Source organism: Prosopis cineraria, unplaced genomic scaffold (assembly GCF_029017545.1).
Source record: "Prosopis cineraria cultivar Desert tree isolate PC_DT_omini unplaced genomic scaffold, ASM2901754v1 PC1, whole genome shotgun sequence".
Lineage (NCBI taxonomy): Eukaryota > Viridiplantae > Streptophyta > Magnoliopsida > Fabales > Fabaceae > Prosopis > Prosopis cineraria.
The window spans coordinates 53,532,810-53,548,404 of NW_026555332.1; the positions used below are offsets into that span (position 1 = coordinate 53,532,810).

Sequence of the window (15,595 nt, forward strand, 5' to 3'; positions counted from 1 at the left end):
TTTTGTACTGAAAAAAAGTTTTAACTTTTACAAATTTTACAGCAGGTTCCAAAAAGCTCAGAAATATGTATCTAAATGAAGGATAAATAAACCCCTTTCAAGGTTTTCTGCGTAACTCTAAGTCAGTATATGGAGAGCTTATACAGTACAAAAAAATTAGAAAAAGAAAAGAGGGCACTGAAAATGGTCAAGTAGGAAAATGAATACCTTACAAGGTGGGAAAATGATCCAAGCATTTTTTGGCAGAGCCTTCGTCGAAGCCGAAATCAAGAGCTCTCTAAATGAGTTTTCAATGTTCTGGGAAGAGGAGGGAGAGAAGAAAGGTAATGAGAGGAGGGAAGGAAGGAAGACAAAGAAAAAGAGGAAGAGAGAGGAAGAGGAGAGGAGGAAGACAAGTTTAGCTCATCCAATATTGGTTGATTTTGAGAGGAAAAAATGACTAGAGACATTCTAGATTATATTGGTCTTATATTCAATTTTTTCTCTTCTGAAAGCTTTAGATGAGATTCTCTCATTTATATTTAATTGTTTTTTTTGCTCCATTCTCCTTTCATCCATGTTCACAATTATCTGATAGTGTAACACTCTTATTTTATTTAAATGTTATATTTTCACAGTTCTTTTAAGAGTATGATAAGAAGTTGTATATAAAAGAAAAAAAGGAAAAAATGTCGTCAAATACGATTCATGTAGTAACAATAAATTAAGATTTTTTTTTTTCCTTTAGACGATATCAGTTATTTAACCATTTCTCTACGAATTTGATGATTTCGTTAAAAACAATTTATATAAAAAGCGGAGGAAGTGGCTTTTATATTTATACTTAAAGTGAGTTTGGATATATAGAATTTTAGATTTAATTTTGGAGTCTGCTTGGATACTCCAAAATCACCTATTATGGGATCCAAAGCCAAAGTTTTGAAGAAAAGAAAATTAAGAGCCTGTTTGGTTTTTGTTATCGTTTTTTATTTTTAAAAATTATTTTATAATACAATTTTTAAAATTATTTTTAAATCAAAATAAAATAAAAATTTGTTTGATTATATTAATTAAAAAACAATTTTAGAATTTAAAACATAAATTGATGGTAATGGTTATAAGAAGTTACTGATGATGATTAATAATAGAAATTAGTTAAGATAACTATAATTTTTAATAATTAAAAATAGTATATTTTAAAAACAAGAAAAATAAAATGAAAATAAATTAAAATTATTTTTATTTTTTATTTTTAAAAATTAAAAATTAAAATAATTTGGAACCAATTAAATGAAAAACACTTATCCAAATAAATTTTTAAAAATTATTTTTTATTTTTAATTAAAAAATAAAAAATAATTTTAAAAAAATAGAAAACAAACAGGCCTGAACATCCATACTTCCATTGTGCTTATCAATATTTACATTATAAAAAATATGTCTTTTATTGTTATTTGAATGTTTAAAATTGATTTTGAAAAATCATCCATATATTCAATTTTATCAAAACTAATTCTAGAAAATATTACCCACACATCATCAAGTTGAGTTAATCAATTTTTTTTTCAATTGAAATCCAAACACACATTGAATTTAAATCAAATCCTTCATCTAGATACATTAATTTCTTTATATATGAATTTGATCCAAATTCAAGTTCATGTTTTATTACAATTTTCTTGTAATTTCAAATTCTCTCTAAATAGTATATATTTTAAATTCAAGCTATTTCAACCCTTCATTTTCTTCATTTCTTTTCTATTGATGCCTATGTTATTCTTGCTGCTCTAATCATCTCTCGTTTTTGTCCATCAACGATTGAGATGTAAGCTCCTCACTTCCAATATTTTGTTTGTTTGCTTTTTTGTTTTTAAATTTATTTTTTGAATGATGTGAAAAATGAATTTAAAAAAAACAATTGTTTTTGTATTTTTAAATTTTAAGATTATCATGCATCTTGCATCATATTTTTTAAAAGAAAAAATTGAAAGGGGTTTGTAAAATATTTACTTTCATTATATCTATGATCTGTCTCAGGTCAGAATTTTTAATCATTTAACATTAACATAACAATTTTATAATATATTAAATCACAGTTATTAAAATTATGGGATAAAATTAGAAAAGGTGGAGGAGGAGGAAACCAAATCTATTTATTTTTGTTTTGAGCTTTTGATTAGCAATCCAAATTGACAAATTAATGCGGTGGAACTTTATCAATGAAAGTTATGTCTAGTAAAAGAGTTTAGTCCCTTAGAATATAACAAATTAATATTTAAATTATTGTTAAAAGTTCTTACCAAAAAAATTTATTTTTAAAAGAAATATTTATATTTAATGTCTGTAATATTTCAAGTAAGATTAGCTCTACTGCGCAGGGTAAAAATACTCTTTTATCATAACTATATTTAAAACACTTGTTAAATTACATCCCAGATGTCACTCCCGGGTGAGGCAAGTGATGCACGCCAGTTGTGTAAATCAAAATAACAAAATAGTGCATAGGTTTTCTTTTTTAGCAGAATATTGCATAGCTATTTACTGCTTTTAAATATAAAGACGAGAAAATGTTTCGTGTGATACACGAAATTTAGAGTAAATTACATGCTTATCCTTTCTTCTTTCATTAGTCTCTAGATATTATATTGATATGTATATTTATGAAAGATTTTGATATAAAAAAAAAGTTTAAAAAAGTTGGATCTTAAAAGCTTCTTATACTTAAGGAAAAATTCTACTTACTAGAATATGACTTTTTTGTCATAAAAAAAAAAGAATGCGCTTTTGTATTGTAAAACTTATGTATCATAGATAAAACATACACATATTTCTAGTCTCACAATTTTGAAATTACAGCTTTGTGGCTTTTAAACTTTTGAGCCGGAGACTCTCCTCATATAGATATGCGAGGAAATATGTGGCTCATGAACACAAAATATTAAAAGAATGATCAATGATCAATTGAATGTCAAAACAGAACTTTTATCATTTATTATCTATTCGGAAAATTAACGTACGTGATCGGGCATTTCAATAACAACTTGCTATTTGTTTAATTTATTATTTTTATGCATACTAAAAATATAAATAGCTTATTTTGTTCTTGAACTTATTATTTATGAAAAAAATCTTAAAGTAATTTCAAAATTATATAAATAAAAAATATATTAATATTTAATATGATACCACAAAAATACGACATAAGAATATGCTTTGATTTATGAAATGGAAAGTTGAAAAAAAAAATTATATGGACAAAAAGACAAGAATGACAAAATGTTTTAAAAACAATTGAAACAAAATCATTGCAAAGCCCCACTCGCCACTACAACGTTGATTTTGCTGTCTAGTAAACAGTTTAAATAATTATACTTTAGGAAGAAAACAGTTAAATTTTAAAAGAATGAATTAATGACATTTAAATATTTGATAAAATTTTTTACAAAAAAATTATAAATATTAATTTAAACAGTTATAAATAAAATTTTTTGTCACAATCTAAAAATTATATTTAATATTTAAATACTTATTTATAATTAAAACTCCTATATTTATAATAATTTGAATTAATATTTTTAACTTATTTTTAAAAAAAGTTGTCAAAAATTTAAATGATATTAATTTAGTATTTAGAAACCTAACTGTTATTCTACCTACATTTTAGTATATATAAAATATGTTATTTTAGAATTTATTGTTTCCATGAGCTCCAAGTATTATAGATTATTTTAATAATAATGTGTTATTTTTTAATAAATTACTATAATTTTTTTATTTGTTACTCTTATACATACCAAATATGCAAATATCTTGTTTTCTGGAAATTATCACCAATGTTAAACTTAAATTAAAAAATGGTTGAAGACTACCTAATTTTTTTATTAATATGACATTATAAAAATATAATATACTCTTATTTGTTAAAGGTTGAATATTAAAAAATATATCTTTTATAATCATTATAAATATCCTTATAAATGACTTTTTTATTTTATGATAAAGCATCATATCAAATAAAAATAAATATAAAAAGATAGAGTTAATTTAAAGATAAATAATTATTTTATTAAAATAAAATTTAATTAAAAATTTTTTATATTCTAAAACAGATTGAGTATTTAAATTATATATATTTTATTTTTTAAAATAAATTTTAGAGAGATAGATAGAGAGAGAGAGAGCGCGCTATTAAAATTGTTTAAAAAACAAAAATATTCCGCCCAATGCTTCTAGGTCCTCCTGTTTTTTTTTTTTTTTAGACCCTGCTTTATAATGTGCCAAGAAAGATAAGATGAGGTCAAGGTTGGGGAGAAAAATTATGGGCACTGTTTAAAACAGCGAAAACACTGTAGAAAGAAAATAAATTCAACGACCGAGGAGAAGATCATTGCCAAACTGCATTCCCAACAACGTTGTTGCATTATTGATTCGTTTAACTTCCACAGTGTCCGAGTATGTTTTATGCCTCTATGCCTCTGTTGTAAACGAATCTGACGTCGTTCTTAAATAGACGTTCCACGTCAACAGCTTAACATTATTCAGATTCCAACAAGAGCTGTTGAGTCAGATGACCCAGTCATCGTCCAAGTCCTCATCCGCAGGCTTCGAAGTTCTTTTCTTGTCTGTCTGCTTCTTCCGAAAGGCATCCGAGTTCAAAACTACAAAAATATCAGAACTAGCCTCCACTGAATTCTCCTGTCTACAGCACTTCATCATGAAAGGTATAGCAAAAATTAGTGAGGCCCACATTACATCTCCCACTATGGACCTCCTTCGTTCTGTTTTGGAGGCATGAACCAGCGAGGAATGACGAAGTTAAGCTTAATTCTTAAACCCAGGGTTTGAATCGCAGCCAATGATTACATAGGAAATACTGAGGAACGATGTATGAAATGGTTAGCTAGACAAAAAGATATATCCCCCTATCTCACTTTGCTGCTCAAAGAGACGAAAATAAAAGGCTGGGCCTTGAAAGATCCTGGAAAAGAAATACTCATTAAATCACCTAACCAAGACTTTGAACCTTGAGAACTTGAACGCTTGGCATTCCAAATTGGAGAATTTAGAGAACAACTAGCTTCAGCGAAACCAACTGTCTCTTGAAACACGACCTGTAAGATACAAGGGCAAAATTTAACGAATGCTAATCGATCTGAATTCCAATTTTTTATTGCGTGAAAAAAAATCTTAATACTTATTGAGTTAGCCCAAATAAATAATCAACTCATTATTCTGTCAAGTTTCTATGTCATTAAATAATGAATGTAAATGGCGGGCCCGAGAATGTGATCATAGGGTCAAAAGTCAGGTTCTATGGCGCGATCATACAATCCTACATTAAATTACCATTTTAAATGGTTTGGTTCTTTTATTAAATTTTACTTCGTCTGTTCCCAAGTTATAGTTTGCCTTCATTAAAAAATATAAAATATTTTATATTTTTTTAAAAAATTTGATGTTAAAAGATATATAATATTTTTAATCTTTTAAAATGTAATCTTTACATTTTTTTAAATTTTTTTATTAATAGTGACTTTATATTTATTATAAGGTATTTAATGAGAGTAAATATGAAAAGATAAGGTTAAGTTAAAAGTAAATAACTATTTTATTGAGGTAAAATTTGTTTAAAAATATCTTATATTTTTGAACTGAGAGAGTATATTAATAAAATATAATAATTTTTTATAAATTTCTTTTTTAAAACAACATTATAAAATTTTAAAAATATTCTCACATATTTAATCATTACATTATAATATCATTTTAATTCATTTAACGGATAATATTAAAAAAATATTATTAATAAAATTTTATTTTTATCAAATTATTTTATATTTTAAAATAACAAAATAACTTTAAAGTTGTTTTGTAATTTGCAATGAAAGGAGTATATTGTATATCAAATTAACAGCATAAATGAAGTGTGCTGGTTAAAAAAAAAAAAAAACAGTATACATAAAGCATACACTACAGAGATGAGAGAATAAATGAGCAAGCCCTCCAACTGATTATATTTCACAACAAAAGGAACTAAATGATTTTGCAATCGTAATAACATTTGTTTGTGGTCAATAATCATTGCAACAAAATTATCAAAAAAAACATAATCGTTACAATATTGATGACAAAGGAAATATAATATACTATTAAGGGCCTGTTGATTTTTGTTTTCATTTTTTATTTTTAAAAATTGTTTGATAAAGCAGTTTTTAAAATTATTTTTAAAATAAAATAAAATAAAAATTTATTTAATTATGTTAATTAAAAAATAAATTAATAGTGATGATTTTATCCAGTTAATAATGGTTATTAATAATAAAAAGTGGTCAAAATAATCATAATTTTTAATAATTAAATGTAGTGTATTTTAAAAACAAGTAAAATAAAACAAAACAACTTGAAGTTGTTTATATTTTATATTTTTTTAAAAAAAATGAAAACAGTTTTAAAAATAATTAAATAAAAATATTTATTCAAATAAAATTTTTATATTTTTATATTTTCAAAAATTAAAAACAGTTTTTAAAAATTGAAAATAAATAAACCCTAAATTTCGATTACCCATTTTCATTTTTTTTTTGTGGGGTGTTTATGAAGTTGTCGTTTCTAAACGAACGAATAGCACCACAATAAACTTTGGCCAAAAAAAAAAAAAACATAACACCACAATAAATGCGAGGACGTGAATAAGTTGGATTATCGTGATGTGGCCATACCAATTTCTCGAAGCCATTCAAGCAATTGCTTGAAGCCCATAATGCCATGTGTCTTTTGTTGATTTGCTGCCATGGCATTTTACTATCACTGTCTGGATTTTTGTTTTTGGGCTCATGGTACTATCAACTCCCAGTTGCCCTTGAATCATTACAAACCAAATTCCAGCCTCCGTGTTCTGTCCGGGGCTTTTTAACTAAAATGTTGCGAGTTCAAACCCAATTTTACTATCATAAAATACTTTTAATTATTTAATGTATCTTAAAATATATTAATTTTTTAATATTTAAAAAATGTATATTCATTTTTACCTTTAATTTTAAATAATAATATAATTATATTAAATACTTTCATTTTAATTAAGAAGGAATAAAATTCAAAGAACAATCTAATTATTATAAAATATCTTATATTTTAATTTAAAAAATGCTTTATAAATAGACGTATTTCCCATCATGCTACAATACAATTAGAACTTGGCTTCAAGCCTTCAACAGGACCGATCTCCAACCAAATTAAAAACGTGTGACATCACCCTCCCGACTATTTATTTCTTGTTTTAAATTAGATTTGCGTGGCTAAATTTGTTCTGGTAGCACCCGGAACCGAATGTTGTTGGGATGAAATGAATTTGGAGAAATTGCATTGTCGGTAACTGATCACCAGCTAGAAATTCCTCCACCATCAAAAAGAACAATCTCTTTCCAAAGGCGAATATTTCATTTCCCATTCTCTTTCTGGCTTTCATGTTGCCCTCCACTCCATCTCCATGCATGAGACTTCTCCTATCACTTTAAAACTCCACATAAACAAAGAGCCTAAATATCAAAATTTCAGACGAACCATCAAGATTCCACATTGAGCTTCATATATGTGCTAACACGCACTTGTATTGTATCAAAACAAAGGGACTCATCATAATTGCCAAGACCAAGAGACTTTGCTCAGAGTAAACAGAAATTTGACTTGTTTCAGCAATTCCTTGAATTTGATTTTTCTCATAATCTATTCGTCAACATTCTCTTGTTAATAAATGTTGAACCACAGGACTACTTCGCACAAAGCTTCAGCTGTAATTGCCCAAACTAAGCAGCACCGCAACCGAAATTTATCAGATCAACAGCTTGAAACCAAGGCCAAATACAATGCTTTTAACATACAGTACCAAGAGCAAACGCACAAATTTCGTGTTCTCTGCTGCTCAATTCTTTTCATGAGGAAAGTAAATAGAAAGAGAGAAGTGAGAGAAGGAACGTCAAAGATTTTTTAAAGGAGGACCGTGTCTACCAAAACAGCGAAAATCACTTAACTACAGTCACAAGTTTCAGGCAATGGAGACCACGAATCGGAGGATTGTTCTTCACATGAAGAGCACCTACACTCGGATTTGTAATAAGCATCAGCCAGCAAGCTTATAAAATACGTGCCATTCACAGTGTAAATGAAACTTACCACCGCTCACGCAAAGCTGCTTCTCTCTGGAAAACCAAGAGCGGATGAAAGACGGGGATGATTTTTGGCAAAAAAATTTGAACCATTTCTCGATTTGTGCGTGTCATCCTTGCGCAGGGGCCATGCTAATCTTCTCTGTATCGTTCCAATTTTATCGGATGTCCCCGAAGGGACGACTTTAGCGGTGCACTAGTCCTATATACACATTATAGCTTGTCGACGCTTATCCGATGTGGGACTGGTACAGAAGGAACCCTATACACTACTCTCGCACAGAGTCCAACTTCAAGGAGACGAAGAAGGTCGAAATGGAAATCAACTAGCCAGGAAGAAGATGAGGGTCGTCGCAGACGGAGCCGTGGAGGGAAGGTGTTCGTGAGAAAGATAGAAGTGAAATTGGGTGATTCATTTGTTTTTGGATAATAAAAGAAGTCTGTGTAGGGCAGGCTAGCTTAGCTAGGGCAGGAAGTAGGCTTTTGTTCACATAATTCCTCTGCAGACTGCAATTCCGCAGCTTCTCTGTTATGTCTTGTCACAAATTTTAAAATTTCAATTTTATTATTATCATTTCAAAACATTCTTAATCATGTTTTAATGAGCAACTTAAGCTCAATCGTGACGTCAAATCACCATCAAACCATCAACCAGGGTCATCATTCTCTCTCGTTTCGTCTACTTTACCCACATTTTTGAAATACATTTTTATTTTTTTTCTACAAAGAGATACTCTTTGTGAGCGCATTAGCAACTCGACTTCGACGTCAAAATACCAAAAATATCGGACCTGTTTGATGACCTGAAACAGTTTTCTATTCTTCAAAATAAAGAAATAAAAAATCTATTTAATAATATATTTTTAAAATGTGTTTTAAAAAATAAAAAAATCTATTATTATTTTAAAAAATAAAAAAATAAAAATAACTTTTAAATATTTTGAGATTATTATTCTAAAGAATAAGAAAGAATAAAAAAATATTTATTTTCATTATTTTTTTATTTTCAAAACATATTTTATAAAATACTAATTTTTAAAATAATAAAATAAAAATAATTTCAAACAGTTCCATCATCATTCTCCTTAAGTTTTTAAAATTAATATATTAGCAGGAAATCGAATAATTAGAAGATTCATTTACAATTACAATTTGCACCCGTAGGCAAGGACTTCCTACAGCTTCTTTTTTTTTTGGACCTGAAGTACGTTAGTATGATTTCATCAGATTTTGGCCAAAAAAAACAAAATGATTTCATTAGATAGAAACAAAATACAACTGCCAATGCCAAGAAAAGAAAATCAAACCAGGACAAGACCGACAAAAACACCCCAAAGCCACACAGCACCTAAAAATAAACTAAACAAATAGCCGAAACTAAAACGCTGCATGTCTGAGGATAGACTAGTGTTATGGATGATATTTTCGTAACCGTGTAAAGACCAAGATAATGAACGGTACGCTGGTTAGCCTCGCACGATATGGGTAAAGGGGGCGACATTAGCATTGGGGGTGTTCTGCCTCAGTCTTCGGACTGTGTGCACAACTGGTCGGGGGCTAGTGCCGCCTCCCTGATGAGCCCATGGCAGGGCAAAATCAATGTGATCCGTACGTGGTAAGGCTTGTCCTGAGAATTATGGGGTCCTCCAGGACGCCGCACGGGCGCCGTGTACTGCGCCAGACTCTCAACCCGTGACACTAAGCTCTTGTCTAACATGATCACAAGAGACAGGCAAGTAGAAAGTGGTTGTCTGAGCACATGCTCAGTGGAGCCTGACTTTTTTGACGCCAATGCCGCACAGTAAATTGCAGCTCAAACAATCCTTCTGAAAATAGAGGAAAGGGAAACCTAAAAATTAAAAATAACTTTATGATCATATTAATTAAGCCCCCCTTAAACCATAGACAAAAATAATCTATGAGTAATGGCAGAAATAAAGACAGAGGGATACAAAACACAATACACAAACAAAACAAACAACAACAACCTAAACAAAGCAAAAAAGGCAACAAAAGAAGAAAAGTTCAACCAAAGAGCCCTACTAAACAGAGCCTCATGGGCCATGGCCTTTGGGCTGCTGCAAGACGACCACCAAGCTTCACAAAATTAAGTCGTCCTTCCTGCAGCAGATTCACATCTTCCATATTGGTCACTTTCCCTTTTCCTATCTCACTCTCCGTAGGACCCCTCCCTCAGCATCCAAATCGACAAAATAGGATCCCACTTCCTACCCCCTTGCCTCACCATTGCAGCAGCCTTTGGATCTCTCGGCCAAAACCACTATCGATCCCCTGAATCCGCTCTCACTCAACAATAATGAGAGAGAGGACCCACTAAAAACCTTTGCCGCCATCACCAAAACCCTAGCCATGACCAAGGAAAGAACCACTCAAACGGTAGCAGAGAAACTGTCCCGTACAGGGAGAAAAAGCTCACCCTAAAAGTGAGAGTTGTTCGCCTTCTTCCGACAACTCATTCAAACTAACAATTATAAACAAATACTTCCACCACCAAAGTCTGGTATGTGCTCCATGCAACTCCAGTAATGCATTTGGCAAACGTGCAGATATACAAGAACAGAGGACGAGGTAAGTTCAGGGATGCAAATTATAATTAGTTGGCAGGTGTGTAATACAGCACCAGGGCAAAATAAAAACTCACTCTGGAAACAACACACAACTTCTATCTTATCTAAAAGCACCATGTGTGACACAACAATGACAATCCACCAGCAAATCCCCACAACGCCCATATTATGCATGCAAGTACAACTATTTGGATGCATTGTTTTCTTGTTCGTCACAGCCAAATTAAATCCTTTTACGTCCACTAACAATTGACTACTACATATGGCGGTTTTGGTTCTCATTTGGTAAGCTGGCGCTGCTGCTACCTCCACCCACCCGGTTTGGTTCCCCCACTCTGGCTGCCAAGGCAAGAACTTCAGGTGACATTTCCCAACTTCCAGTTTTTCTTCCCCAGCTGGATCGCCGGGGATGTAATCCACCGCGATCACTCGCTTCATCAACCGTTGCTCTCAATTCAGCAGGCAAGTCGCTCAAGTCACCATCTTTGATAGTCACACGTTCATTGTTTAACTGACCTTCACCACGATCCATTCCACCTCCCATGTCCCCCCACACTGTTTTCCTCCCCATTTCTATGTCATCCACAGCTTTTCCCATGCTTGGGCTCATAAACCCTCCACCTACTGACCGGGTTGGCAACACCGGTTCCCTTGACACCTTCGCCCTGAAATTGTGCTTTGATGGGGGTATGGTACTGCAGAATATCTCTGCAAAATTGTTCAACACTCCTTTGTTGTAAGGGTTCGCTCGTTGATCATATCTGTATCTGAAGTTCTCATAAGTAGTCTGCAAAGGATATGGAAATACTCGTGAACAACTAATTTGGGAAGGTAACTTTTGAAGGATAGGGATAATATCTAAAGATACAGGAACTACCTGATTTGTGCTTATCAGGTATAAATGGAATGCAGTAAGGCCACCAACAAACCAAATAGATATGAAAGTGTAAGCTATCAATACTATGGAGGCCGGAGTTTTGCTCATTGCCTTCCAGATTGTTGTCTCCTCTGACTTCATAATTGTTCTAATATAAACCCAGCAAAATGCAAAAACATATATACAAAGTAGTGTGGTTGAGAAGACAAACATGAAGAAGAAGCGGTAGTTACGCTGCATGGCAATAATACAATTCATTAGGAAGGACATGAAGAAGGGGAAAAAAAGCAAGCCAAAACGAGAACAGAACAGAAAACTATAGCCAAACCCTTTTTAGTAAGGGATGCAAAAAAGTTCCAAAAGAAAAGAGAATACTTTTAACATACACATGATCCACAGAGAGTTCTTTTAAATTCTCCATTAAGCACTAGTCAACCTAGGTAGTTGAATTTTGAAAAGATTTGTAAATGGAAACAGTTTTCCATATGACCGAGGAAAGCCTCATAGGACACCTAATAAGAGATAAAAAGTAATAGGGTCAACTTACCTGCCCAATACACTGCCCAACCCAGGGGCAGTGGTGATCAAATCGTTCTACACAGTTATTACAGATTGAGCAGTGTGAACACCGAGGAGGCCTGTATAGCATGCAAGTATCACAATACTTAATTTTAACTATCATACCATTGACCTCCACTTCCTTCATGCGAGGAAACCGCAATTGATGAGTTTGACCAGACCCAACATCTAGATTACCATCAAAGCCTTCTGGCTCTGGAGGATGTGCATTTCGTGGAATTATACCAGGATCTCTGCCAGATGTTAACAACAGAAGAACCAAAACCTGGAAAGATCATAGCATCAGCACAGAATTGGAAATTAGAGCACAGCACCGTCCAAAACTATCGCCATCTATTAAAAAAGGTAAACTAGAGCCTTCTACACCTTTTTAAGACAAAATCACCAAACACCAACGAGGCAGCAACTAAAAATTCAATGGATGTGAGTAAAACTTTTCCAGCATGACATTCAGCAGTCAAGTTGAAAGTCCAGCACCAAAAGAAAGAACTTACATGATATGTATCAAATTTAGCCATTCAAATTAATTGATAAATCATATTTGCCAACTTAATCCTTCTAGTTCAAAATTAAGACATCTTAAAGTTAGGTCTATCACAATCTAAAGCAGAAACAGTTGAGAGAATCATTATTCTGGAAGGAATACTTCGCTTGTCTAACAAAAAATGCAAGCAGATTCCACCATATAGTAAATTCTACTGTCCCACAGTTTCACAATGAAAATGTTGACCAGATAACCGCTTAACCCTTACATTCTAATATTTTGTTTCAGCACAACAAATGAGCCAAATTCAAGTATCTCTACATATCTCAATGCCTAAACAGTCATTTGACTCAAAAGAAGATTTATAGACGCAAGAATCAAGCATTGTTGAGAGAAAGCAGTTCAGTCATTGCAAGGCATTCAACAGCAATAGATTCCAATAATACTCAGTTTCTTGTTTAAACTTGAACATGCAATCAAGTTCCAGGGAAATACTTCTTGCAATGAAATATGATAATAATAATAATAACATAAAGAAACATAAATTGTGCCTATATCTACTTGAGAGAGAGAGAGAGGGATAGGGATGAAGACCCACATAAACTGTAAAAATGACAGCCACAGCCATTATGGATATGCCCCAGTGATCAGAAAAGTCATCCATCAGTTTTCTCGCGACAAAGACACAGAAAACTGCGACAGGAGCAACTATAAGGAAAATTGTCAGTGCCAGTGATCTTACATCTGGTCCAAATATGAACCTCCCCTGAAGAAAAAATTTCTGCAAGAAAATTTTCACATTCACAAAGTGGTTAGACCACGGCAATATGTTTCCACCAACAATGCACCAAAGATGTCGAAATATTTTTCTTCATTTATAAAATAGCGTGACATTCAAATGATCAACTATGGCAAATCAAATAAAATTTACATTCTAAAGAAAAAAAAATTGCCTTAATATAATAACTTTGACCTCACAGGCCACTGCTATCCACAAGGGTTCAGCAAGAGAAAATCGCTAGCAATTTTTTTCTGGTTCACAATTGAAACCTGTGGCTGATCAATCTACTGTGCTTATCGAAAAACTCTTTACAATATTAAGCTTTTCCAAAACTCAGTCCTCAGTCCAGTCACAAGTGCCCAATTTCAAGATTCAGAGACAATGGTCCAAAATCAAGGGCCATATTAACTCTATGGCTATTCATGTATCTTAGAGGAAAGTTAGTTTTCCGATATTTCATCAAAGAGAATGCATACCCCACAGCAGCAAAAGAAAACCATGGAAATTCTTTAACGTGATATTAAAATATGCAACAGAAACGTGTGTTGATCCGGTTTCCAAATCATACAAAAATATAATGAACAACTTACTTCTAACAAATTAATCAAGCAAAAGACCTTTCAACAAATATTGTAGGCTTCAGAGCTGCCTAACAGAAAGAGCACCTTCTAATATCCTTATGAATAACCTAAGAGGAGCCCGAGAGTTCCTTGACAGATTTTTTCCCCTACTACACAATTTTACTGACACTCTGCAGAGCCTATTTCACCATCCGATTCCTGGGTTACATCATTGATATCAGATAAATTCCAGTACAAACATAGAAATATAATCAGCAATGGAGGAGTAACCTATATCTTAAAGAACTGCATGTGCTTGAACAAAGAAAGAAAGAAAGAAATAGCTGTCCTGTAACAAAATCATGCCAAGCTTAACAACCAATTCGAATATTCAACACCAAAGAAGAAAGAGACATGAAATCAATGCAGAAGAAATAAAACCCAGAACCAGGACTCACATTACTGCCTTTCCACGCTTGGTATACCCGCAAATCACTGGGCCCGCCGGTGGATCGTGAAACCAGATCGGTCCGCTGGGGCGGAGGAACCACATACATATCTATCGTAAAGGTATAAAATTTACCCAATCGCTTTCACTTCCAACTCCCCAAATAGTTTGTAAAATCTGCAGGCAAGAACCCAACTCCCAGAAGAAACCGAAATGCTGAAAATGAAAAAGGTTTGAGCTTTTAATTCTCTTCAAGGTTCAAAATTCATGGGCACGGCCAAGAACCAGAACCGGAAAGCTCTAAAAGCTTCCCGGCGAGCTCAACAGGTTGGGGTGGTTCGCCGACAAGGCGTGAGGGGTCGGAAAGGGTCTTTTATCGCTGGTCATGAGTTGTGGTGGTGGAGGAAGCTTGCTTTTGGTTAATCTGCGGGGATTCTTCTCTATTTTCTCTCACAGTATTGCTGCCACTGTTTGTGTCTGTCTGTGCTTTACAGCATAGAGCACGTGACGTGGTGGCTTTTGGAATCAAGTGTTAAGCTGAGTCCTGCTTTGATTAACAATTAATTGAGGCAACCCTTACCCTCCCTTCTATTCTTAGCCTTCTCTCTCCCCCTCTCAATGTGATGTGGATAAATAATGTATCAGGCCTGAGTCTCTGTCTCTAATGAAATGTCAGTGTGTGAAAGAGATGCTGTGATGGATATGCAGAATGAGGAATGGCCCCAGCCCCAAGTGACTGTCTCTCTAATGTCTAGTTTCAAGTTAGATCGCTCATCGGTTAGGTTCTTCATTCGCTATTCTGGATGACCCTTTTCCTGATAGTAACTAGTTTGACAGCGAAATTTCGATTATTTCGCTCTGTTGTTATGTGGAGGGGAGAGGAAAAGCAGAAAAGAAGAGGCAAAATATATAATGAGTTAAAGCAGAAAAGAAAAGTTTAGCAGAAAGTTTGCAAAGCCAAGTGGATTTGTTTGTGAGCTTTTTTCGAGGGAGGATGGACCTCGTAATAGCTTTTCCTTTTCTCTTTTGAGATTTTTTTTTTTTAGTTTTGTTTTTGAGGGATGGTCCATTGAAAAAAAAGAGAGAGTCGGGGGTTGGGAAAGAGATGATTTTGTCTGGGGATTAATCATGACGGTC

The 15,595-nt window shown here is 32.8% G+C and overlaps 1 protein-coding gene, 1 long non-coding RNA gene and 1 other non-coding gene across 4 annotated transcripts; all 3 read right to left on the reverse strand.

Annotated features, from left to right (window-relative positions):
* Window positions 1–7,536: 7,536 nt before the first annotated feature.
* LOC129305163 (uncharacterized) lies at window positions 7,537–8,811 on the reverse strand. Its single transcript, XR_008591917.1, has 2 exons — window positions 8,149–8,811; window positions 7,537–8,071 (listed from the first exon to the last, which is right to left on the reverse strand). It is a non-coding gene; the product is annotated as an uncharacterized LOC129305163 (long non-coding RNA).
* On the reverse strand, window positions 8,220–8,322 carry LOC129296586 (U6 spliceosomal RNA). Its single transcript, XR_008589842.1, has one exon. It is a non-coding gene; the product is annotated as a U6 spliceosomal RNA (small nuclear RNA).
* A 1,920-nt stretch (window positions 8,812–10,731) lies between the features above and the next one.
* Window positions 10,732–15,253, reverse strand: LOC129322198 (probable protein S-acyltransferase 7). 2 transcript variants are annotated; one of them, XM_054968343.1, is made up of 5 exons: window positions 14,469–15,253; window positions 13,268–13,450; window positions 12,154–12,450; window positions 11,607–11,840; window positions 10,732–11,516 (listed from the first exon to the last, which is right to left on the reverse strand). In XM_054968343.1, the coding sequence occupies exons 1-5, from the start codon at window positions 14,565–14,567 to the stop codon at window positions 10,986–10,988; spliced, it is 1,344 nt and encodes a 447-aa protein (XP_054824318.1). In that variant the 5' UTR covers window positions 14,568–15,253; the 3' UTR covers window positions 10,732–10,985. The 2 variants fall into 2 exon arrangements, with proteins under 2 accessions (XP_054824318.1, XP_054824326.1); XM_054968351.1 differs by having other exon boundaries at window positions 13,268–13,377; window positions 14,469–14,510.
* Window positions 15,254–15,595: the final 342 nt, after the last annotated feature.

What these genes read in the sequence shown, in the direction of transcription:
- LOC129322198 (XM_054968343.1), bottom strand. Translation starts at nt 14,567, where the DNA reads ATGTATGTGGTTCCTCCGCCCCAGCGGACCGATCTGGTTTCACGATCC. An exon ending in AAGCGTGGAAAGGCAGTAAT is followed by an intron (nt 13,451 to 14,468) that starts GTGAGTCCTGGT and finishes ATTTTCTTGCAG; the next exon opens with AAATTTTTTCTTCAGGGGAG. An exon ending in CTGTCATTTTTACAGTTTAT is followed by an intron (nt 12,451 to 13,267) that starts GTGGGTCTTCAT and finishes TGATCTTTCCAG; the next exon opens with GTTTTGGTTCTTCTGTTGTT.